The following is a 27000-nucleotide window of genomic DNA, read 5'->3' as shown; positions in this document are numbered from 1 at the left end:
AGGTGGAAATGGTCTAATGTAGTAGGAAACACTGTAGAGGAGGAAATAGGTTTATTTAACCAAATGAGCTGTGCTTATTGGGGGCTGCTGCTGTTTGCATACAATTACAGACTGACAGCTCAGCTGATTTGCAGGAGGGCAATGCATTATAAGCTACAAGGGCCCCTGTGGTGGAGACTAGCATCCCTCTAATTAATACTACCATGCTGAGGCGCCCCTACACACACATTCAAACACAACACACAGCCCAGCCTGACCCACACAGCAGACCATCAGGCCCAATCAGGACTGTCTGGATATTTCAATTTGCACAGCTCAGGTAAGGTCTCTCCAAGTGCTTGCTGATGAAATCAGGCACAATCAGGCCTTGATGTAGAGTGAGCCTCCAAAACAAAGGTTCCCACTTCATGTGCCTGTGTATGTTTACCAGTGTAACATTTTCAAGGCTGCAATAGACTTATATGCATTACCACAAGAGGAAAACAGTATTCTTGGATAGGCTTTGTTGTCATGATATAACAGCTGCTTTAACTGAAGAAACTGCGGTAGTAGAGGAATGACAGTAAATGAGAAAATAGAGAATTAGAGAATAGCATTCAACATAAGTCTCTATTATATACGAGGGTCATTCAATAAATAAGGTGAATTTTTCGGTATAAGGACTTTTAATACAGATAGAAGCTTACTTTTTTTTAAAAAAATTTTTGTTTTACTTTTTTTTCACATGGATTTAATTTCTTTTGCAGATTAAAAAAAACTTTGAGAGTTTTGGCAATTAACAAAGATGGCCAACCAAAAAGCATGTGCCAAATCATAGTGCCAAACCCATGTCTCGTCACATGTGACCACCTTCTTCAGAAACTCATCACCATCCTTCTCATAGCGGGAAAGACACTGCTGGGACAACTCGACCCTCCTCCGTTTGTGCTCTGCAGTAAGCATCTTTGGCACCCACCGGCAGCTGACCTTCGAGTAGCCAAGGTCATCATGGACAATTTTGTGTGCTGTCCCAACAGATAAGCTCAAAGTCCTTGCAATGTCATCCACTGTCACCCTTCTGTCAGACTGAATGAGGTCATTGACTGATTCGATCAGGTCTCCCAGGCCTGCCTTCATCCTCAACACTGCTCCGTCCTTCTTTAAACAATTTAGCCCACTTGTAGACATTTTTTGGCTAAAACATGTGGCACCATACACAGTTGACATTCTCCTATGAATTTCAACGGGTTTGCACCCTTCAGCAACCAAAAACTTGATAACTGACCGCTGTTCAATCCTGGAGCATGCTTTTTGGTCGGCCATCTTTGTTAATCGCCAAAACTCTCAAAGTTTTTTTTAATCTGCAAAAGAAATTAAATCAATGTGAAAAAAAAGTAAAACAAAATTTAAAAAAAAAAAAGTAAGCTTCTATCTGTATTAAAAGTCCTTATACTGAAAAATTCACCTTATTTATTGAATGACCCTCGTATATATATGTGTGTGTGTACACACACACATCAGAAAGACATGTGACTACCACCATCACCACCAAGTAATGGGATGGAATTTGTGCCCAGATGAACCTGGGATTACAGGCTGAGACAAAGCAGAACAACAGAACTCACTCAGACTTTTAATCAATTAAGAAATGAATCAGTAACTACTGAAGTCAACCAGTTGGTGTTCATGTCATTCCCAACCAGTCGAGGCAGATGGCCGCCCATCCTGAGTCTGGTTCTGCTCGAGGTTTCTGCCTCTTAAATGGAAGTTTTTCCTTGCCACTGTCGCCTAGTGCTGTTCATGGTGGGATCTGTTGGGTCTCTCTCTATAAATACCTATTTCAAAGAGTATGGCCTAGACCTGCTCTATATGAAAAGTGCCTTGAGATGACTTTTGTTGTGATTTGGCGCTATATAAATAAAATTTAATTGAATTGAATTCCAGAATTCCATATCTGTACGAACAAAATGCAATAATTTCTCTGTCTAGGTTCACTCTAGGTTCACTAGGTTCACACCTTTAAAGTAACAGGAAATAACAATGTTTTGGTTAAATGTCTCCCCTTTTGTTTTCTTCTCTGTTCCGTGCTCCCTGTCTGCTATCATATCGTTAATCCATCCCTTTCACTATCAACTCATTGTAGCTGGACCTTGTGTAATGTTTATAATGTATATATATATAATGTTTGTAATGTTCAATTAATGTGTTTTGGGTTTTGGTGGTGGTGTTGTGTAATTGTTAGCAGTTAGTTGTTAGTAGCAACGAACATGTAGACGGTTTTCTCTGGCTCACATCTCAGTCCCTGTCTTTACTTTGCTCTCACATTTAGTTATTCTTCATCAAAAGATAATAATTCATGTTTAAGAAAATCTTCTTGAGGCCACCAAAAAAAACCTGTAGTGTTATCAGGTCTGACTTGTTATTAGTGTCATCTCAGTGGACCAATAGTTGAGCTGGTATGGCTGTCGTAGTAATTCTTATTAATATTCCTCAAATGAATCATTTCCTACACTTCCAACAGGATACACACTACAGGAGTTTGGAGTTTTGCAGCGCATGTCTAGAGATATTTTATTATTACTCAGAAAATATTCCCTGTATGTATGTTGCAGGGGCGGTCACGGCGGTGTGTGAGGTGTCCCAGCGTATCCAGAACAACACCCGGCGCCATGAGAACCACCTGCAGCTCTGCCGGGTGCAGAAACTGCTAAAGGGACGAAAGACAAAGGTGCTGTCTGCAGGTTAGAGCCTCTGATCACATATTCCTTTCATCACCTCCATGAACCACCTCCATCTCCTCCCCACCTCTCTCTGCATCTACTGCTCGATGTCCTTTGGGACACATGGGTGGGGCGGGGGGCAGTATAGATACACTGAAGTGAAATTATTCAAGTATGGAGACGCTCTGAAGACATTTGCCTCGATTGTTTTAATTCATTGGACTTTTTGCAGGAAACTGAAGAATTGTGCACATCACTCTGAGCCCACTCAATTAATAGTGTTATACTTAACTGTTAACTGCTCCTCTTGTGAATGAATATACTTTTCCCCTTTATCTTTCCTTCCCGCTTGCTCATTTATTTCCCCTCTTCCGTTTGTGGTTCCCTCTCTACTTGTGGAGCTGTGGCCCTTTTCTTCCTGCCACTCCCTCTCCTGGTGTTTGTCTCTGGAGAACCTGGCCTTCACGTTGATCTGCTCGTCCTGCCAATCTCCCCAAGGACCAATTAAAGCCCAGTCTCATCTCACGGACCAGCAGATAAAAAGGAAGCTGGAGTGTGTTTGCTGGAAGTGAACATGTGTGTGAAGCCATGAGTGTGTGTGTTTGCTTGGCTATGCAGGCTTGCTTTGTGTGTGTATTTATGGATGTGTTGATGTAGGCTGGGAGCGAGCACTGAATAGCAGCTCATCTCTCTAATGCCGATGTGGGAAGTTTCAAAAGCTTCCTCTCATCCAAGCTCTCAGGCTCTCGCAACTCCGCCGGCTTCCTTTCCAGCCAATAAAGCCTCGGTCCCACCAGACAGACTTCAGAGCGGCAACAGCACCACCCCGCCCTTGCAACCCCATGCCGACCCATTCTACTTCCTTCCCACCAATACCACCTCTAATGTGGGTAAAAGAAAAGCGCTGCCTTTTACAGATGAGAGGCATCAGATCCTCTCAAACATATTAAGTAGCTCTGTAGGAGATGAGGGGGGCGATTGTGAGACACAAAGCCTGAATCAATGGGACATTGATACAGCAGACAGTCAGCCTGTTTCCCTGGGAGGCTGCATATTTGTGTCTGCCAGCCTGTTCCTTCAATTTAAAACCAAGATGTTTTACATTTTCTATTTTGTCTCACATTGATTTTTTTCCAATTTATATCCCTTTATGCCCCTGACTGCACGTAATTGTGTTTTGTTTTTTGTCATTTTTATGTATTTCATTTTTGTCTCAGGTGTCTAGAGCTCAATTAGACTACCTTATGAAATTAAGCATTATTATAAGTTTGGGAGGGAAACAAGAGAGACAAATGAAGAAACATTTCCTTGTTTTGTCGTTGTATTCCCTGTTTCCTTTGAAAATTTTCCTCCTACACAGACCCATCAAATTTTGTCTCCTTTTTAGTGCTGAAACATTTATATGATTTATCGTCAGTCACATAAAATGACCAGTGAGTCATTTAAGTCACTCCAGCTTCTCCAATGTGAGGATGTGAGGTGCCTCTGTCCAGTTTATATCATTATGAAATTAATGTCTTTGTATTTCAGACCACTGTTCATCTTGGGGAATTCTGGTGAAGTCTAATGAGTAGTTTTTTTTTTTTTTTAAACAATGTTCTGACATTTCATATTGACAATTGACAATTGTTTGAACTTGTCACTAGGCCCTGCAGTGGGAACCAGGCAGTGCGATCATAAATGTATTGGGCCCCATGACAGGAAACACCATTCTCCAGTCTTAACCTTTAACATACCTTTAAGCTGCTTTAAACTCCTACTGTCACCCAAGCAAAGAACAGAAACGTGGCAGCTTGACCCAGCCTGTAAATGCGGAATGATTGTTGGATGTTGAGATCTTCTACTTGTTTGTGTTTTTGTTTATTCCTTGACTGAACCTCTTTGCTCATTGTAGCTCATTCTCTACTAATGTGACTGAATTGCACCTACACATACTAGGCTAACTAGCACACTACCTGAGCCACTATATAACCACTCTTGTACAACCACCATCCTAGCAAGCAACTGATCATGTACCTTTGTTTGAAGTATCATGAGTTAACATTCACTGTACTATCCTATCTTTGCCCACTCACTCATTTTTGAAAACCGTACATTATACTCACAGTTTCACTTTGTTGTCAGTCCAAGCAAAGAAGTCTCTGGTTTTACTTTTCGCCTTTGCTGTTCTGCATTCATAGTATTTTCTGCAACAAAGCAACCAAGAGCACAGTAGACAGTCTGCTTACTGTTTACATGTGATATTCACTTTCAGGCACTAGGGGTGTAATGATGCACCGTCGTATGATGAATCACAATTTACTCTTATTTCTCTTGCATAATTATTTTCTCTGACAGTTAACATTTTTCAGATTCATCACCTGTGACAGCTGTAACTCTCGGCTATTTAACAGATTTATTTAGTTTCATTTCTGCAGTAAAGGCATCAGGAGACTGTCAATATGATAGATATAAATATTGAAATAAATATTATATTGCATATTGCAGCTTTGGAATGGCGTAGCGATCTCAGATTAGCACCAAATTATCTGTAACAGAATGACTGGACACTTATTTCATATAATTTCAGACATATATTCAAAGGAGGAGTGTGTGTGTGTGTGTGTGTGTGTGTTTGTTTTTCTATTCTGGTGGGGACCTGAGATACTACTCACCCGTGGGGTCCAGTTTTTCCCCTGGGGTCCAAATCTTGGTCCCCACAGGCACGAGCATTGCAACCAATAGAAAACAGCCTGCTGGTATGCTTAGTACGGTTTTCTTCTTGACTACCATCCGTACCCCCCCCGCCCCCCACTCTGTGACGTTGTTCAGTTAGCTGCGCTGCCTCGCGGTCAGAAGTAAGGGAGGGACAAACCTTTTCAGACTCCACTGGTCCCTATGACTACCATCCCCATCCCCAACTCTGCGACATCGTTCAATTAGCCGCGCTGCTTCGCAGTCTTTAGCAACAGCGTGGAGGAGAAGACAACTGGAGCTGGATGAGTCAGCATGACCGTTGGAGGAGAAAGTGATGGAAACTAAGTAAGTAGATAAAATGAACTGTTTTTAATTAATGACGATGTTAGCCACCGTGTGTTATGTTTTTGCAGCCACAAATTCAGTCGTTTTTTCATGATTTAATATGACATGGTTATTAGCACTGCATAGTGTGCTAATGCTAATGTTACTTAGCTTGTCACTGTAGAGCATTGAACAATATTGTTAGCAAACTTTGATTTTTAGATGCCATTACAGCGTTTTTAGGCAGTAGACTGCCTTTTTGACACATACATTTGCTTGATTTACCTGCCCCTCACATGTATTGGGCTGGACTCAGGCAGAAGGCTGAAAGCTATGCTAATGTTCAGGGTTGTGAAAGTAGTGCCAGCATCAGGAGGGCGTTTAAACCTGCTACATCTCTGCATCTAATGTTCAGTTACTGTAATAGTTGAAGTGAATGTAAATGTCGTAAGTAAGGAACAATTAATTACTCTTCCCAGTCTTATTGTTAGTCCTTATTGAGAGTTTCATGAATTTGATTTAACTTAGACAGACTTTTAGTCATTCAGTATGCAGCAAGTGTATACAGAACGAAATTTTGTCTGCATAGGCCTCAGTTTTTCAGTTTCAGTGCAGTGCAAATGCATGTGCAAAAGATTTCTGCAAGCAGAATGAGAATATATATACATAAATATTAAATATGTACAATTTAAATATGCGTCAGCAGTCCAGTGTTCGTCCAGCAGCACTGAGTATATACAGACAGAAGTTAATTATTTAAGACAGCTATTCATCATTGTCACAATCTTTTAACAGACAAAAATCTTATTTGCTAGTCTATAACAATGTTAATTGTAGTGCGGCTCTTCATCAAAATTGTGAAAATAATGTATTTGACAGTCAAATATTACATCAGGTAGATTCACTTTTTTGTCTTTGATGTCCTGCAGACAGAGTGGCCAGCTCACCAGATTGAGGACACACTTACGTCATCTGAGGGGGCGTTATTTTAATTGCTTGTCCAGGCACACGGAATACAAAAAATACCAAACAGAGGTAATAATGCTGGCTTATTATTTGGCCATCTGATTTTCAGTTGTGGTGACCATAATCACATTACACTATTCTTGTATAGTACACCATTAGCCTCTTTTACCAGCTAAGTAATAGTCAAATAGTATCAGTCAGTCAAACAGTATGGAGAGAATCCATAGATTAGTTCCACAAAAGTAAAGTGCTCAAAATAAACCCCAGACTCAGATGCTGCAAGAGGCTTTTGCCTGCAGCAACTATGATGGAAGAAGATAATGTTGCCACTTACATCAGCAAAGATATGGCTACAATTTACATGTTCAATAGTCATTCCTTTTTAGCTCATTTCATATGACAGTAATTTAATCTGTCTATTTATCTCTCTCTCTCTATGTGTGTGTATATATGTGTGTATATATATAACAAAAAAATAACAAAAAATTCTGAGATAATCAAAATTACGAGATAGTAAATTGAAATTATGAGATAATGTCGAAATTACGAGATAGTAAACTGAAAGTATGAGATAATGTCGACATAACGAGATAGTAAACTGAAAGTATGACATAATGTCGAAATAACAAGATAATAAATTTAAATTATGAGATAATGTCGAAATAACGAGATAATAAATTTAAATTATGAGATAATGTCGAAATTAAGAGATAGTAAACTGAAAGTATGAGATAATGTCGAAATAACGAGATAGTAAATTTAAATTATGAGATAATGTCGAAATAACGAGATAGTAAATTTAAATTATGAGAATGTTGAAATTACACGATAAAATGGGATTATGAGATAAAAACTCGTAATTATGAGATAACATCACAATTCTGCGATAATAAAGTGGAATTATGAGGTAATGTCGGAATTGTGAGATAAAAAAAAAATTATACAATTATGAGATAATGTCGAAATTATGAGAAGTTGAAATTATGAGATAAGAAGTCCCAATTGTGAGATAAATCGCAATTATGAGATAAGCCATAATTATGAGATAATGTCAAAATCATAAGATACACAGCAATCAAAGTAGCAGTTCTTTGGCATGAGTTCTCTTATTCAACTTGACAATGAAATGGATTGTGAGCACAGTGAAGACTATTTTAAACTATTTTAAAGGGCTTGTGTAGACAGAATAAAAATGATGTGCCTGAAGTGGCAGTCTTCATTGAACAGCAACTGGAAACATCTGGCCAGTGTCATGGTTTCTTTATTTAAGATAACGTTGTTGGCATGGCAAGGACAGGTAGGGGCACCACTGGAGTGCATGCAGACTTTTCCAAATTATTATCTCAATTTCAGCGTATCATCTCATGGTTATGACTTACTTATCTCTCTGACTTAATGTGAGCAGTTTTTTTCTTATGCCGGTGAAAATGAGCTTCCATAGGCTGAAAACATTTGAACATCTAAAAAAAAATAATGCTTTTATTTCAAAGTTGCAGACACAAATGGTAAGTATTACTGTAACAGCTGAGAAAGATACTGTCTCTGTGTGTGGCCAAGACAAAGTACAGAATTTTCTAATCACTCTTTAGCTAGTTTAAGGAAAACATTGTATACAATCCTTTCTTTATCTGCACTATCAATTAAGAGGCTGATAGTGTGCTGTTTTGCCTACTAACTGACATTATCTTGTATTAATATACTCATAATTCCTTATTTGAACAAGATCCTCAAGGTCAAAGAAAATGCTGCAACCTGTTGAGTCTTACAGTGATCATCTTAAAACAGGTAGTTCACACACAAAAGATACTAGATGTCAGAAGTGTCTTTATTAAAAAAAAGTGGAATTAAAAGATAATACAGTGCAGAATTTTCATGCTCAGTTCACATTTTAGCAATGTTAAGACAAACTTACAAAGCGATTAAATGTTTTCTCTCTCAGAACCACCAGTGAAACAAACTGTAATGCAGTGCACTGTTATGCTTAGGTAATGTACGGAAGTCTATCTAGATGGCTTACATTCAGACAGTGAACGTGTGTTATTAGTTAACTGTCAGTATCTTGTATCAATATAATATCATAATTCCTTATTATACAGGATCCTCAAGATCTAAGAAAAGATAGCAACCTGTTGAGACTGAAAGTGAAGACCCAGAAACAGGGATTGCTTAGACTACATGCACTGGAATATGTGCACATTAGTTTAACTTGCTTTTGTGATAATGGTGTCAGTGTTGAAAACATGTCAATAGTTTACTGTAACTTCATAAATCTGTATTTTGGGTGACTGTCTTCTCAATGACAATAAATACACCACCAGTCTTTGTACTTTAACTAATAAATATACAAATAATGGTTACAAAGAAGTTTGTAGTTAATAGAATTCATATTAATGGTTATTATATACATCATTTCAGATATTATCTTTCAGGAACAAGTTATGAGAGTCACTGCTAATAATGTCACACGTCTTACTGTTTGCATAGCTCTTCATCAATTTACGATTACCTGAATTTGTTTTGAACATCTTTTTGTTGCTCATTGTTACTATATGACACAAATATCATAGACATAGTAATAATGGAAATAGAATACCAGGCAGCAGTCATTTTCTTGTATGGTAATAATAATCATTATTAATCATTATCATTATCATTCATTATTTTAACAGGATCTTTAAGATGTAAGAAGGCAGTAACCCACTGACCATATAACTGTTATTTCAAACACTACACCCATTGCTATTACTAATAGTTTTACTTAGTTAATTTAATCGTTATGAAAAAGATTGTGTTATTGCCATACAGTGCTATGGTTCTGGCTTTATTGGTCTTAAAATGGCCTTGATCGTTGGCTACATTAACCAGTGAGAGGTGTTATCTGAGACTCCAAAAGCCTGATCTTACCTTAAACTGTTAAAAAACATCTGATGTCGCTCCCTTTCTCACTCACCATAGATGGTAATAAGTCAAGTCAATGCGTTGTTTCCATGTTTATAAATGCTGTTACTTAAAGAGTCCTTTTCTGCCAGAGTTCATGAACAGACTGCTCAACTCTTGAGAGTTTTGCTGAGCTGTTTAATTTCGTATTGTCAACCATGTAAATCTCAGGGTCTCACTATGTAATAATATGATATAATGTGATCAGTAAAATCACCAAATGGGTGAATTTCAAATAATCCTGAATACATTTAATTTATACATTTACCTCATGTTACTATGCATAAGGGGTCTCCCACTCCTTCTGTCAAAGGTCCACTTAGCCTATTATTGTTTAATATTTGTATTTTTGTACAGAATTAATGTTATTTTTATTAGTATTCGCCTATATCAGTGTGAGCAGACTCAAAACACATAGTGAATCCATGATCGCTAGATATTAGACTAGACTAAACTAGATGCTCTCAGAGTTCAGTTGAAAATGTCACTGAAGAATGCAGTCCTGATTTTTTTTAATATTGTTGTTATACATCATCTGTGGATCTGCGTTGATTTTAAAATAACCTATTAGTCTCAACTGTGAAATGTACTGACCCCAGTCCCATTCTGAATGTCAGTGCAGATCTGAAACTAGGTATATATGGCACCAGGCAGCAGAAAAAGCTGCTTACTGACCAACAGCAGGTGATCATCAGGTCTTAAGAGTCTCAGAGAGAGATACCACCTCTCTTCTCACAGTGGAGTATAACCTTGTTACTGTGGTTGCTGTGGTATGTTTTTATGACATTGCTGACCAACATTACATGTGAATAAGTAAGTCTCATTACTGCACAGTTAATTATAGGTAATTGAATTGCTGGTCTCCACCCCTGATTTTCTTTTTTCCCCTTGTCTTTTAGAGACCTCAAAGAGGAGGAGTGTGCTGCCTGCCTTAAGGCCTCACCTGAAGCACTGAAACTTAAAGTGCAAGAAGAATTTACAAAATAACACTGCACCTGTTTTTTCCATTTGCACTTGTTGTACTTATTGTGCATGTGTTGAGGATACATGTGTTGATATTATAAGTTCAGAACACTATACAGCCACCTATATAAGAGCATACCTGTCATGTATGAGTGAGTGGGAGCTCTTATTGTGAAAGGACTGCTATGGTTACTCATGAATAGCATGATGGATGTTCATAAAGTAGGGATAGACCGATTATTGGCCGGGCTGATTATCATTTTGACGCATATCAGCATCGGCCGTTTTTTTTAATCCGACAGCCAATAAGAGATCGATTTAAAACTGGGTTATTTTGGCTCTGATGCAGCCACGCCTCTCTGTCTGCAGTCACAACTCTGTCTCCAGCATTGTCCTACCCACAGCACCATCTGATTGGTTACATGCAGAGCCACAGCAACAGCCAATCAGCAGTGAAAGCTGTGCATGCACAGTGCTCACACACACTGAACAACTCTGCTTTTTGCACCTCAATCTGGTGCTGCTCAATTGGGACTACTAATTGATTTGAGACTCACATTTCTGTGCAAATTTTATTTAACTTTGTTTTATTTACTTTATAAAACTTCAGGAAGCTATTTACTTATTATTTAAAATTTCGGTTAACTTTCTAAGAGATGCTGCTGACCCTGGGAACTCCCTGCACTTTTTTTTTTTTTTTTTACTTAAAACAAAGATAAGTGAAAGATAAAATAACATTTCAGTTATATTGAAATTTTGGAGAACTTTATTTACTGTAGAAAACTTTAGGGAGCTATTTGTTTGTTTAAGTTTTCATTTAACTTTATAAGACATGCTGCTGAGCCTGGGAGCTCCCTGCACTTTTTGTTAGAATTTTAAAACAAAGATGTCTATTTTCTAAGATAAAAAAAACAACCTTTAACATGTTGCAAATCTGAAAAGCTGTTTAATAAACATATGCTTAAAGGCATTTAAACAAAGTTAAGTGTTGGAGTTTGTATTATTCAAAATTTTGATGCCAATATTTTCACTTTTACTGCAAATGAATATCGGCTCCAAATATCAGTTATTGGCCTCCTTGACTACTAATAATCAGTATCGGTATCGGCCCTGAAAAACCATATCGGTCTATCAGCATCATAAAGTAATGCTTGTATTGTCATGTAACATATACGAAGATAGAACTTGGGACGCACATGAGACACTGAATTTCTGTCAGTTTTGTTTAGAGGAAAACTTTTGGTCCCCACAGGGACTAAAATTCAGGTTTATAATTTAGGTTTGAGTATTTGATGTTTCATGTGATTTTCGTCTTAGCAAAAAATTATTAGGAATTTAGAAGTTAAAATTATGTTTCTAGACCACTCAGAAAGGGTGGATCCCACCGAGACCCTTCCAGTCAGTCGGTCTCACGGGGTAGTAAAAACGTGTGTGTGTGTATGTGTGGCTCAGCCCCGCCCTCGGTCAAGCAGACACAGACCTGCAGCTCTTTATACATCCATGACACTGACAGAGAGCGAGGACAGAGACTCAGTGATGTAAGGGATTGCATCTATATACATATACATTGTTTTTTTTTTTTTTAAAGTAAAATGCTACATTGTATATTTATGTAAGTGTCGACATTTTTGCGACTTGTAAAATACATTATTTAACCACATTTCCTGCTTATGTTAATAGAAAATGTAATCTGGCTGCAGTTGGTTGCATTTTTGGAGATAAGGTTGCATACAGAGTTACTTGGAAGAATTTTTTGACTGTTTTTTTTTTCTCCCAAGTTTCATACAGATTTTGACTTGACTCTGTGCTTATGTATTGGTGTAACTGTATCCCTGACTGCTTGTTGGGTTTTCTATACATTTTGGCAAATCTTTAAACCCCTACAATTGACATATTAATAATGAAAATAATCAGTTGTTGCAGCCACTGTCTGATTTCTTCACAGCTCCACAGTTCCCCTGTTATCCTATCATTATCTTCAAGTCTCAACTGGATCTTGTCTCTCACCTACAGTAAAATAGTTTTGTGCATTCATAAACAAAGTGAAAAGGGCCTTGACTCTCCAAACTCACTGGTTCCAAACCTGACCTCTCTTCATTCTGCCACACTGGCCACCCCCTGCTTCTGTGATTCTTTTGGCCTCATACACATCAGGAGGAACAGCACCCTTTGTAGATCAACCTTTATTTCCTGCCCCACCCTCCTGAGTCCCCCTCCCACTTGGTCCAGCCCAAAGACTTTGTAGTAGAGCAGAGGTGCTCTTTGACAAGAGAAGCTGAAAGGCTTGGACATGGAAAGGAGTGCTTGGCACCTCCTGCTCTTTGAACCTTGTGCTGCCTCAAAGCACCACAGATGGTCAGATGTAGGCAGGGGGTCTGACAAGAACCTGGTCCACAAAGAGACTCCTCCTCACAGAGAGCATATCCAACCTCTCTGACTCTGTCAACTTAATTAGGCAGGGGGTCTGATTAAGTTGACAGAGTCTATCTATCTGATCATGTCTTAAAGGTTAGGAACACCATAGTTTGCTTTCCAAAGTAGTACTGAATTTAGAATTAATTATCAAATGGGCAGGAGAAGTTATACTTCTTGACTAATACTGTACATAACTATAGACTTGAAATCTATAGAAAATGTCCTTTACAGCTGTGTACAACTACATTATGGTATATAACAAATACTTTATTAAATATTTATATACTGCCTATAAATGCTAAATAGGAGAATTTAAACTGTTACTGGTACAAGAATGAATTTTAATTTTTTGTTCAACAGATAGCAGGCATTATGACAGTTGATTATTGTCCATGATATTTCAACCAGAGTTGAAATAGACAGACAGACAGACATGACAGATGGAGACCTTTAGCACACATTTCCTGTTTAGATGTGTAGTTTGAAAGGTGAATAGAGCCAAAGAGGATTCAGGCACATTTGGGTAATCAGCACACTTGATGCCTACTGAAATACATCAGTTTCAGCAGACTGGACACTGGCAGCATTCTGATGCTTGAGCAAACATGTTTCACATAACTGCCCATGCATAAATTAAAAGTGATAACAGAAATAACAGAATGCTGCTGTGGTATGTATTTCTTAAGACTGTGCACACAAACAATCTGTATGAGTCTGACCTGTTAGCTAAATATAACTCTTATTGCCATTGTAAACTGACTATTAGTGTGATAGCAATTTTCTTATCCACAATCATTAAATAATAAGCATTCATAGTCTTAGTTCATGATGTGTATGATATTATACTTTTGGTCACAACAGTAGGAGTGAGGTTGTAAATTAAGTATTTTCTTTAAGGGACATTCCTCTGATTTTACACATTGTGGTCTGTACAAATGTATCTGAAAATGTCTAATTTTTGCAAATACAAATGTATAACAAAATCTATAGCAGCCTGTGTTACACTGTGGGCATGGAGTTGTTGGAGATGTTGCCATTAAGAGGCAGCTGTGGCTCAGGAGGTAGAGCAGTTGCCCACCCATCAGAAGGTGGTTCGATTCCCAGCTCCTCCAGTCCGCATGCCGAAGTATCCTTGGGCAAGATACTGAACCTTAAATTGCCTCCAATGTGTGTCATCGGTGTGCAAATGTGCGAGTCTGTGTTAGAAGGCACATTGTATAGAACAAGTGCTATATGAATGTGTGTGTGAATGGGTGAATGTGATCTGTAGTGTGAAGCGCTATATAAGTACAGTCCATTTACATATCCCAGATAAGGAGGGTCTAATGAAAAGTTTCTGGATCAATTTTTTCCCTTTTCTGTATTCACACGAATATTTTTTTAAGCAAACTTGAAACAACCCCCTCAATGTTGCTTAACACTGAAACACCCTCTTGAGTTATGAAATCCAATAAGATTATTTTCTAACCACCAGTTTTCATTACTTCACCTTGTTTTCAACTTAATGAAATAACCTCAGTATGCAGTTATGAGGTCAGAAAACAAATTTGCCAACAGAAAAGCTCTGTCCAGTAACATGTCGGTTAAAATATGAATAAAAGTCTTAGGTCTGTCAGTTATGTTGTGAAAGAACTGAGGTTGTGAGGTGTTTGTTTTACTTCCTCCAACAGTTATCCAACAATTCAAACTCTCCTTAACTGAACCTGACTGGGTGCTTATTGACTCTTCCTTCTCAATAAATGTGTCTTAAAAGGTTGTATAAGGCTCAAATAGGGTTTTATTTACATCATATTTAATAGAACGATTACAACCGCTGCTCCAATCTCCACACAACACCTGAGAGAGTCATGGCACGTCTCTTGACTGTTTTCCGTTTGAGACCCATGGCATTTTAAAAGCAATTTGACCCCCGCCTGGCCGTGCCACTTAATCTCAGTAGGCTTGTCTGTAGCTGAAAATGTCCTCTCTAAGCCCCAGAGGCACAGCTCCGGCCACTCAGGCTAGCTGCAATCACAGGCTACTGGCTGGGGCAATTACAAAAACACCCTGGACCCAGGCTGAATTTTCATTTTATCTATCCAAATGTCAGCCTCTTGCTTATTAGCTATCATCCGGCTGCTGCCAATCATGGTCCAGGAGATGAAGAGCTTTCATCTGCAGCCACACCCCGATGTCCCTACCCCCTACTGAGTCTGTCTTAGATTCTCTCTTGTCTTTTTTGTTCCCCTCAAATAGTCTTCATTTATCTTTTCAATTCAGAATGGCTTCATCTCATTATTTTTGCTCTTTGCAATTTGATACTGAGGAGACGATGATTATAACCACTTTTACTCTGATAGAGTGATACCTGCATTGGTTTCCTATCCACCAGTATGTATCAAATCCAAATTCACTATTGAATCTGCTTACTGAATCTGAATCCTTTCGAAACCCTTATTGAATTTAAATCCAGTTCAGGTTTCAGCATTTGTAAGAACTTTTGGTTAAAAATTACATATAAATGCATACAAAAACCACGTTTACATAGTCAGTGGTTCCTACTGTTGAGCCTCACAGTACTATTGGATTGTAAATGTGTATGTAGGTCCATCCATCTGGTCATGAACTCACACAACCTGCAAACTTTCCTTTAAGCTCTTTGTGCTATTGGACAGGATAAATCAAGAGTTCAGTGAATAAAATCTATTGAGTATTTTTTGGTGATTACTACAATATCTAGAACATGTAGATAATTAGCTACTGTAGAAAACATTCATCACGTTAGATTTTGAGCTTGTTATGTCTGTGCTCTATATATCTGGACGAGAGGGGTAGTCAAAACATCACAAACATGGAGACAATCGCATCTCACATGTTTACATATGGAAAGAAAATACTAATAGAAATATAATGTCTTTGATGAGTCACTATAACTAAGTGTGTTTTAATTTTTAATTTAGACCAGCCGTGAATCTATATCGTAAAACAAATACATGTAACTGATGGTGAGCTTTTGTCTGGGCCTTGTCTGATCAGACAGCTGCTTATTGCTTTGGGCAGAAACAGGGTCTGAATGATCTGGGATCTGGACACAGACCTCAGATGTTTTACCTGGAATCTGCAGGAGCCATTCTCCCAGTTTGGGGGTCACAGCCCCCAGTGCTCCAGTATTACTACCAATTCCTTTCTGGACCCTGCTCATGTATTGATTCGTGCCTACTAAACTTAGCTGCTGTGATGCCTGAGAGGACCTTCCATGTTGCAGAGAGGCTGGTTATCAGCCGGCAGTTAGCAGGTGTCGTACCCTTGTGGGGATCCTTCCTGAGGGTTGTCCTGCCCTGTGTTAGTCAAGTCAAGGTGCTTGTTGTTAACGGCTCATTCATGTGTGCTGTGGAACATGTCAAGGCCTCATGCTCTCCAGCTCTTATGAGATGTGATGCTTCCTTCTCCCATTTGCTCTTCCAGTACTGTTCAGTTGCAGCCCTGGGTGAATCTGTTCGCATGTTATTACCCTGCCACACTTTGTACACTTTGTATGGTTCTGTGGAAAATGCCCTGTTTATTCTTCAAGCCTCTGCCTCCCCTATCAGCTTGTTGGTCTCAGTTATGGTCTCAGTAGGGACAGTGTTGCATTCATATCTTCTAGCAGACTCACTTAGCCTTTGTAAATGTATATGTAGATGGTTTCTTTCAGCACATGGGAATCTCTATTGTTTAGCTGTGATCTAGATCAAACAAATTACCATAAAAGATCTGCAAAGATTCAGATTTGATAGGAGCTTTCAGTACTCAAGTCAGTGTCAATGATGTTATCTAACCCCATACATAGTCAGGTGGTTGGGAAACTTTAGACATGACTGTAGCAGCACTCTCGGTAGATGTGAGATTTGTCTCCGGTGTCTCAGTTCATGCTGGGAAAAGATGTCAGTTTTTCTGCAAGTACTGAGCTGCTAAAGATACTGATGGTTTGTGTTTCTGTCCATTCCTCCCTCCTCTCTCAGGGAGGTGGTACATCCGTGAGGGCTGGCTGAACATGGTTCCTCCCAAAGGTGCAGAGGCTAAGCCCAAGATGTTCTTCCTGTTCTCTGACATGCTGCTGCAGGCCAAGCGCTGCAGCCCACTGCATCCCACCAATGGAGACAAGTTCACCGGCCAGCATGCCTACCCCCTGCAGGACTGCACTGTGGAGAAGGTGTTTGGACACACCAAGAGCCGAGGAGGCCTGCTCAGCGTGAGTATCATAACAGCCTACCTGAGTTTTGCTCATGTGACAAGTTTCTTTCTAAAACATTAGAGGGATCAGGGAGTTTCTGGATATTAGATGATCTACGTCTCAGTCGAAGTAGAAAATAGGTAAACTAGGAAATAAAGAAATTTTAAAAATGAATCCAGTGCTGACTTACTCATGAACAGCAGCTGAAAACTCATATTAGAAGAAAGAGGGATAAATAAGAGAAACAGCATGAAATGAATGATTACACTGTAACCATTCTTCCTCTTCATACATAGACTGGAAGATCTCATTCTGTGCATATATTTATCCCAAAGTTGTAGCTATGAGGCTTGAGTTATATAATAAAGAAATTATATATAAGTTATGGACTTTTTAGTATGAAATTCCTTAGTAAGTGTAGCCTGTCAGTGTGTCTCCTTGCTAAGAGATACATCCTGGGAATTGCAAGTAGTTTGTTACTGGGTACACACTTGCAGTAACCTACACATGAGTGTCAGGATGAAGACACCTGCTTGATTTGTCTTATTCAGACTGCTAAGGCTGCATATTAGCATTCAGCTAAACATCTGAATGCATTTACACTGAATGTGGACTGTGGATGTTGTCCTATCCTCTTGTAGTAACCACAATGAACAGGAGGAATGATGACGGCCATCAATAACTATTTGAATGTACATATACTGTATCAATTTTGTATTAAAATAGATTTAACAGAAAGGTGACAAAAATTAGTAGAGAGTAGAGGATTACAGTGTCTCCACCCATAAGGCACAAGGAGTCACTGAATGAGTATGAAAATAATGTGAATCAGATGCTGAGGCCTTCACAGTCACCAGATCTCACCCAGTTGAACACCTGTGGGAGATTTTGGATTGACTGTGCGCTCCACCACCATCATCAAAACATCAAATGGAATATATTTTGGAACAATGGTTTCATCCCTCCAGTAGAGTTCAGAGACTTGAAGAATCAATGGGGAGGAGCACTGAAGCTGTTCTGGAGGCTCATGGTGGAACAACACTTTACTCAGACACTTTAAGTTTTTGTTTTTTTTTTTTTCATTTAATTTGTCACCTGTCTGGATTAACTCCGATTTCATGTGGAGCATTTAATGATTTATTTTGGCAACCTATAATTTTCCTAGCTATTCTAACTAGAGCTGTGTCAAGACAGAATAGACCAGAAACAGCTTTCACTGTCATTTACTAGTCTCAGTGTTTATTTGTAGTGTTTTTCTGCTAGTAATCCTTCTAATATTACCAGTTCTCTCCAGATGTTTTAAAATAGGCCAGACATAAGTATTAGTTCTAAAAAAGCACAGTATCTCAGCTTTAACCTTTTGAGACAAAGTACAGGTATATCTTCACTGGTGAAACTCAAACCAACTGTAACTGCACTGACATTGGTCTATTTGCATATACATCATTTAGTATTATTTATCACAATTAATATTACAGATTGTTAATTTTACTTTAACTTGAAGTTAAATCTTTTGTTGTACTTTGGTGAGTGAAATAAAAACTAAATTTTCCAACATCTTCATTTCCCACCAACTAAAGCACCGATAAAATGCCATCGAAGGCCATCTCTGTCTGTCAGGCTCTAACTCTAACACACCTCTCCAGCTTGTTCTTATTTACCATAGTCATGTTACTAAACCAGATTCATAAAGTCATGCTAGGTTTGAAGTCTGCCATGATTATCACTGAGCTCCTACTTTTATTGTGCACTGTAGGTCTCTTTTTCAAAACTTTAAATCAGAGCTCTTCTTATTTTCCTAAAGACAGAGGCTATCTACAGTGGCTGACACAGGATTTGTGCTTTCCTTTGTAACTAAGTGGAAAACTAGGAAAAGTTGAATGTGAAAAAGAGAAAGCTGAGAGTGTTGGGCAGCAGGTGGGGAGACATCTGTTCACTGATGTGAGTATACACATGAGTGAGTCCTTAGCAGAGGCATTATTTAATTTCCACTTTTGATGTATGTTGCTTTGATTTGTCTTACTTATGGCCTTGATGGTTTGTGCTGTATAATCTGCCAAACAGAGGTTTCCTGCATGTTTTCCAGCTTCACTAAATGAAATGTCATTTAGTTCCGCTTGTCAGAGGAGACCTGTGTTACCTCACCTCTTCTTCTCCCTAATCCCCTCAAACCCATGTTGAAGTATCCCAAAAGTTGAACTTTTAATGTGTCTTTCTCCATCTGATCTGTCTTCCTGGTCTCAGTACAGCTGCTGGCTGACAAATTGTGTCTAAATGATGTAGTTGCTGTCATGAAACATTCAAAGGAACGAGTTGCGCGTCATTGAGCAAGTAACCAAAGCGTTTATGCAGCAAGTGTTTAGTGCCCATGCTGCATGATATCAATATTCATTTCCACTGATCTGCTCTGGCTCAAAGAGCTCTTTATGTTGTGTTTGTAAAGTGCCTCCCTGTGATTCACAGCAGCCATTTGATGATTGAAGCTTGGTTCACACAGGACCAGTAGTATACAGTTGGGCTGAGGAAGAAAATTAAGCGATTATAATTACCAATATTTTTTATTATCAATTCATCTGTCTATTATTTGTACAATTAATATGTTTTTTTAGTCTATAGTAAGAACCTTTTTGGCAAATTGGCCAGTTTACTTCTACTTACTACACATTATGATTCACTACCATTCACTGGTGTCTAGAGATTTTGTGTATGTATGATATGTGAGTGAAATGCAGAATTTATATATCTTGTGAGGATCTGGAACACAAGTCACATATGTGAGGGTAGATTCAGGTGATTCAGGTGATTGTAGTTTAGTGCCAGCAATGTGTTGATGGTCTGAGCTGGCCCAGTGTTGTATCAACATGACCAGGCCTGTGTGACTTCATTTTTCAAGGCTGTGTGAATTAAAGCTTCCTTCAAGTGACTAATTCAGAGGCTTCTGATGGGGAGATTAGTCAGAGCTGAATTATTTGGAGTGTGTGTGTGTGTATATGTGTTAAGAACTGAGGAGTGCAGTGATGGCTGCCAGCTGTAACAGAATCTCTCAGTTGCTGGATCAGATTAGGCTGCAGATCCATCTCTTCCCGCCCTCCAGTAAATACATCTTCCTCAAGCCTGTCGCTGCTCTCCACCAGCCTGCTGCACATTATCTAATGGCAGAAATGGCATTTCATTAGCCTCTTATCCCACCGAGGCCCAGATGCATACTCAATAGCATTACATGTAATTTCTCATAAGGACACATTATTGATCCTGGGCCCCTACCTAAGCCCAAAGAAAAGGGCTGTCAGCACTCCAGGGCCCTCGTCATCCAGGGCCATGAAGAATTAAAGCCAAATTAAATTTGACAGCTGTAAATGCCATGGCAATCTATATGCAAAGTTTAAAAAAAAAAAAAAAAAAAAAAAAGCTTTTATTAAAATTAAGGTGTTTTGTTGTTGTTGTTTTTCCTCCATGTTTGTAGAAAGCTGGCTTTTACTTGTGGCTTGCCCCGTTTTTTCTCTTTATTTTCTGTCTTCTCTCCTTTTGTCTGTCTCGACCTTCCTTATTCTCTCCTCTCTCTCTCTCTCTGTCTGCAGTCTTACTCCTGCTAATATTCCCTTGCTACTTGAATATTTTCCCACATCCCTGACAGATTCTCTTTGATGTATAAATAATCAAGCTAAATTATGTGCAGCGATGAGGCTCCATGCTCTGCCGTTCTTATTATACAAAGTAATTTCTACCTAAGAGGGTCAGATTTCCTGACAAATCCCTAATTACCGCATTCCAATAGAAGTAGAATGTATTTGTGCATAAATCAACTGCCGTCCCCCAAGTAGCGAGTGCCTAATATCATGCGCCACTCAATTCAGCCCCACTCACTGAACTCTGTAATTAGATAATACTGTTGATGATGGTACATTTGAAATCTTAATCTATTTAATGTATAATGAGAGACACTCCCCTCCCCCTGTGTAAAAACATCATTATGTTTGATGAGCTATATGCTCCTCTGTTCGAGCATAAAGTTCTGTCCAAATACACATGGAAATGATCAATATGTCACTGCTCAACAAGCTGCATTCCTTTGTAGAGGCTGCACCCGCAGGTAAATGTGAAAGGTCATTTAATATGGTGAAGGGCTAATTCTGATCCTCTGTAATAGCTTTCCCAGTGTAATTATGCTCCTCTAAAAGCCCCTTTTGTTTGGGCTCAGACATCTCTCACTGGTTTGTTTGACAAGTACAATCTGAGTCTGGTTTTAGCAATGTGAGTGAGAGAGTTGATAATTACTGTTGACTCAAAGGAGGCGGACCCTGTCACTCTGAAGACCTGAGAGGAGCCCACAAGAGATCTGAGAACGCAGTTCTGTCCAGCTGCCTGTAGTCTTCCACTGAATGTGACCTGATTGCAGCAGATTCTTTACTTGACTTAACTTGTTTCCTCCATCATGTGTACCTTCAGGTTTCATGGTTTTAAGTGAGATGAATGTCTGTGAAGAACAGTACCAGATTTTTACTGAATGACGAGCTGACAAAGAGAAGAGGTTTTAGCTTACCTTGGTCTACCCTCTGCTGTCTTTATAGTGTTACTGCAGGTTCAGCTTTGCTGGTTGCAACTAAAATGCAACTCACAGCTGATAAATCTATAGTGTTTGTGATTCCTGTGTACATTAAATGATGAAACTGTCCCGAGTGACAGTGCTGCTCACTGCACCAACACATTAGTCTCATTGAAATGAATGAGGACAGCTGCATTTTAGCTGTGTAACAGCCAATCAAACACCCATCACAGCCATCACAACACCTCATACACACCCATACTGTCAACAGCATCCTGACTACTCTCCTCTACCTCCTCTTCATCCAGTTAACCTTCCCCAGAGCCAAACTGCTGCTGATGTCCAGCAACCAGGAGGATCTGAACGACTGGTACCAAAGTCTGAGCTCAGCTGTCAGGTATGAACGCACACAGACACAGACACACACAGTATGAGTAGCATACTTTTCAGTGGGACATGGCTGCTGCATCTCTAAATATAAACACTTCTCCTTCAATTAGCCCTGACCCTCCGGTTCTTTAAATTTAAAGAATACAAGTTGTGTCTACCCTTTATGACAGCAGCACATTACAAGACTGTGTGTTGTGTATTGTTGTCTGTATGTAGACTGTCAATCAAATATTCAAACCCAAGAAGTCATGTTATTTTATATCTGCACTATTGGGAATATTGTATAAATATAGTAAATAAATATTGTAGAATCCTTTATATACACTCATCCTGACATAAATTGTTGGGTATCTTCGGGGTGTGTGTTAATGTTAATGAAGGAACATGCAGGGCAGAGGTGTGGATCACTGATGTTAGCTCTGTGGCACAGACGAATAAGATATATCAGACTTTAATACACACACAGTTCTCAGTAGTCAGTTATATTCAGAAATGTTTTGGGTTGGTACATGGGTTTAGTTGATGAGAATATAACCAGTGTTACAGATATTTTGGTGGGTTTTAGCCACACAGCATTGAGCTGAAATGATGTATTATCTTTGATTTTGGAGCCATTTCTGATACATGATGTATCTTCTTTGTATTTTGGGATCTCTGGATATGTTGGATTTCATCATGTGATGAAAAGTGTGGAGCTTGGAGCTTCACCAATGTGTGGTATGAACAGAGATAATCATCTGTGGGAGCAGTAGGCAGCGAGTGGAGAGTGTTTCGATTGCCTCGACTCTCACAAGGTGTAGAATGACTCTTAATAAAACTTTCACACACACTGATCCTGCACCTCAGGCCTGTCTGTCTCTCAGCATTGATCAGCCAGACCTCAGTAACTCCACTCCCAGCCCGCCTGGCCCCGGCTCCCCCGAGGAGGGTCCAAGTCAGCCCCGCTATGTGGAGGGGCCGGCTACGCTGAGGGCCCCGACCCCAGCGTGCCTGGCCAGGCTTATTAGTTTATCACTTTGTCAGGGAGGAGAGAGAGAACGCTGTCAGAGAACTCAGACAACACAGCAGATGGGGGTTGAGGCTGCAGGCTGATGGCTCTGAACTCCAGGGAGTGTAATTAGCAGTGGTGGAGGACCAAGGAGGGGACAGGCTGAGAGGACCAGGGGTCAGCAACACTCACACCACTGGGGAGAAGTACAGGGCTGCAGGGTGTGTGTGTGTGTCTACACACAGCTAAATTATTGATTTAACAAAGACTACACACTATCTGGGCTGACATCTCTGAATCTATTGGATGTTGCTCTCAGTGATTATCAAACATTTATAGTTTTCTGTGGTGAGGTCATAGATTGGTAGGCATTGTTTCAATATTTGCATTGGTTTTGAAGGAAAAATACCACTTTGACACACACATTCACATCACCAGCTATATTTCATCTGTGACCAAACACAGATGAATTATAGCTGGTTTAACACTTAAACTAGTTTTTATTATCTGTGCAGTTTTCTTTGGTAAAACAAATATCATATTAATACTTAGACACAGACATGCACACATCTCCTAGCCAAGGGACTTAATTAGTGTGTAGATGTATGCTGGTGACACAGAGTGAATGGTGAGCCAAGCCGAGGCCTGACCACCAGGGACGAAATGAAGGCTAAAGACACTTTAACTTCAGCTGCAGAAGGTGGAGAGGGTCTTCAGGTTGACCTCAGAAGATTCATTCATCATAATGTAGCTGGACATAATTTCCCCATTATTATTTATTAACTCTAAGTGGAACTGTATGGTGATATGAAATCATTATTATTTCACCAAATTCTGTGGTCTACATTAAAATAATGATACAACCTGGTGATGATGTTTAACTCAGACACCACTGACTAGTGGTGAATCCCAGTGTCTGAGCATGCAAGCAAGCATGGTTCACTTAATTATCACATGTGACAAGTTTTGGTTTTATTTTATTCACTACAGTGGAACACAGTTCATGACCCTAAAACTAGGTTTATTTCAAACATCACTTTACCATATTGTGATTTATTAATATTGGAAAATGTACTTGTAATATAGTGATATTAATTTTCACCAAGATCACAGAGTCATACCATACATACTCTGCTAAAGCGGAATTCAAATTTTATTTTGTTGTGTATCTAAATCTGGTGGATCAAAAAATTTATTAAGTCAAAGTGAACACAAGCAAAACTCAACTGACAGTTGTTTTAGATTGATGAGATGATCAGAGCAGCTGTGTGAGGTGGTCTGTATGTGGAAACACATCATGTATTGATTACATGGAGGTGCCTGAGCGGCTGCATGTTGTCCATTTCACTGCATTATATCTTTGTTCTTGATTTATTTATTTTCCTTTCTCTGTCTCCTGAACTGTCAGTTGAGAAATGTATGTTTGAGGTTTTAGAAACAGTGAGTCTGTTACAGAGAGCATTGGCGGGGTTATTTTTATGTTGTAAACTAATAGAGGTGTGTACACACTTGGAACCACACTGCAAATTTTTAGCAGTGATAATGTTTTTGTGGATGGGGTAATTAGCTAGTGTTTGTAGTTGTCTTTTGTTCAGCAGGGTGGACAGGGCATCACATCATATCCTTCAGATGAATACAGTTCAGACACAAGCACTAACTGTGGTATAAAACATGACCACATCTCAACAGGAAGATTGGAAGCTTCATGAAGTGGTGATGTGTTGCAGAGCCATTGTATTGGATGTCATTAAACGGCATGAACCCGATTGGTTGCAAACTGAGTGTGTGTTGTCTCCACAGGAAGCTGCAATCTAAACAGACAGTAGTTCATCAAAGACATGAGCTGTGCCAGAGACCACTGCACTCAGCTGCTGACAGCCACAACACACCGAGCAGCAGCAGCAACCCTGGCAGGAAGAGAAACATGGTGAGTTACACAGACATTGTCACACACAGTACCTTCAAAACCTTTTAACATGAAAGGTAGTGCTTTCAGTGATGAAGACACAGAGAAATTATGGGAAAGGCTCAGCTGGAGAAAGATGATGTCATGTATTTCCATGTATAAATCTGGATTCAGCCGCATTTGAATCAAAATGAAAATGATAGTTGTGGGGTTGTTTGCTTGTGTCACCAGATTACTGTCAATCAAATCAGATTCAGCCACACTCATCAAGTCCTGAAGCAAATGAACTGAGGATGTTTATTTTCAAACTTTAATTTTGATGACTGCTCCCAGTTACATGTTCTCTCAGTGCCTATGTGGGTTCAAAGACATGCATGTTAATTGGTGACTAAATTACCCGTAGGTGTGACTGTGAGTGTGAATGGTTAGACTTAGACTTAGACTTGACTTTGGTGGCTGTGGCTCCGGAGGTAGAGCAGTCACCCACCAATCGGAAGGTCGGTGGTTCGATTCCTGGCTCCTTCAGTCCGCGTGCCGAAGTATCCTTGGGCAAGATACTGTACCCCAAGTTGCCTCCGATGTTTGTCATTGGTGTGTGAATGTGTGCGTCTGTGCTAGAAAGCACTTTTTTATAGAGGTGCTGTATGAATGTGTGTGTGAATGGGGTGAATGTGATCTGTAATGTGAAGCTCTTTGAGTGGTCGAAAAGACTAGAAAAGCGCTATATAAATACGGTCCATTTACTTTATTGATCCCTTTGGGATGACTCCCTCAGTAAACTCTTAATAGGATAAAAAATAAACAGTAAACTTTGTAACTAAATATACAAAATATAAATAGAATAAAATAAGGATGGAATAAGATAAATATAGAGAACTGTATATGGCCTGTGGTTAAATTAAATGGCCTGTGGTTAAATTACATTTGTTTTGGTTGTTTGTCTCTGTATGTCAGTCTTTTACATAAACACCTTTGAGATTTCAAACCAAACAAGCTTTACTCATAGAAGCAGAAAGTTTCCATCTAATTTCCCATCACAGTGAAAAGTGTCTCTGCCCCTCTCTTCAGGGGAGCATTGAGACCAATGAGCATGTTCAGGAGCCTCCAGTTGAGTGGGAGGGCAGCACCCCCAAGAGGATGAAGCAGTCTGACACTCCAGAACCGAGGTGGTATCAGTTTAGTTGTTTTATTGGTCCATCAATCTTAAAGCCCTCTTCCACTCAGACATATATTGTGCTTATTGTTACTTCACTTGCATGTTACAGCTTCACTGTGCAGAATGATGTACAGTGGCCTCAGAAAGTATTCAGACCCCTTCATTTTTTGCACATTTGTTTGTGTTTTAGACATTGTTGCTATTTTGTTAAAAATTAAAAACTAAATTTTCTTTTTAAAAGAAGTATTCAGACCCTTTGGTCTTGTGGTCAGGTGTGTCCTGACTTTAATTAATTATCCCTCAGATGTGTCCAGAACTTGAACTTGACTGGAGTCAACCTGTGGCAAACTGAACTGACTGGACAGAGTTTAGAAAGTCACACACCTGCATATATAAAGGTCCCATAATTCACATTGCATGAAGCCATGAAGTCCAAGGAACTATCTGTAGACCTCCATGATAAACTCTGACTTGGCATAGATCAGGCTAAGGGAATAAAACCACTTCTAAATGAGTGTTCCCTGGACCACAGTGGCTTCAATAAAATGGAGAAACCACCAGGACTCGTCCCACATCTGTGAAGAGATCCGATGATGGCAATTCACAGACACTTCCCATCCAGTCTGGCAGAGCCTGAGAGGATCTGTCAGGTAGAATAGGATAAACTGCCAAAAAAAAAACTGCCAATCCAGGTGTGTGAGGCTTGTAAAGGCTTATCCAAGAAGACTGTAACTGCTGCCACAGAGACTTCTACAAAGTCCTGAATGAAAAGTCTGAATACTTTAGTAAATGAGAGAGTTCAGTTGTTGGTTTTTAATAAATTAGCAAGCATGTGTGGAGACATG

The 27000-nt window shown here is 39.3% G+C and overlaps 1 protein-coding gene across 1 annotated transcript in view; it reads left to right on the top strand.

The window, feature by feature from the left end:
- Positions 1-27000, top strand: part of arhgef39 (Rho guanine nucleotide exchange factor (GEF) 39) — a 64875-nt gene that overhangs the window by 35616 nt on the left and 2259 nt on the right. The window contains exons 7-11 of the mRNA XM_051077667.1: positions 2592-2720; positions 16961-17190; positions 22024-22112; positions 24894-25020; positions 26068-26165. Coding sequence (XP_050933624.1) covers positions 2592-2720; positions 16961-17190; positions 22024-22112; positions 24894-25020; positions 26068-26165 — 673 coding nt within the window. The remainder of the gene's footprint in view (positions 1-2591; positions 2721-16960; positions 17191-22023; positions 22113-24893; positions 25021-26067; positions 26166-27000) is intronic.

Source organism: Lates calcarifer, linkage group LG18 (genome assembly GCF_001640805.2).
Source record: "Lates calcarifer isolate ASB-BC8 linkage group LG18, TLL_Latcal_v3, whole genome shotgun sequence".
Taxonomy (NCBI): domain Eukaryota; kingdom Metazoa; phylum Chordata; class Actinopteri; family Centropomidae; genus Lates; species Lates calcarifer.
Note: the sequence above shows the minus strand (reverse complement) of the source record. Positions and strands in the feature narration are given on the sequence as shown.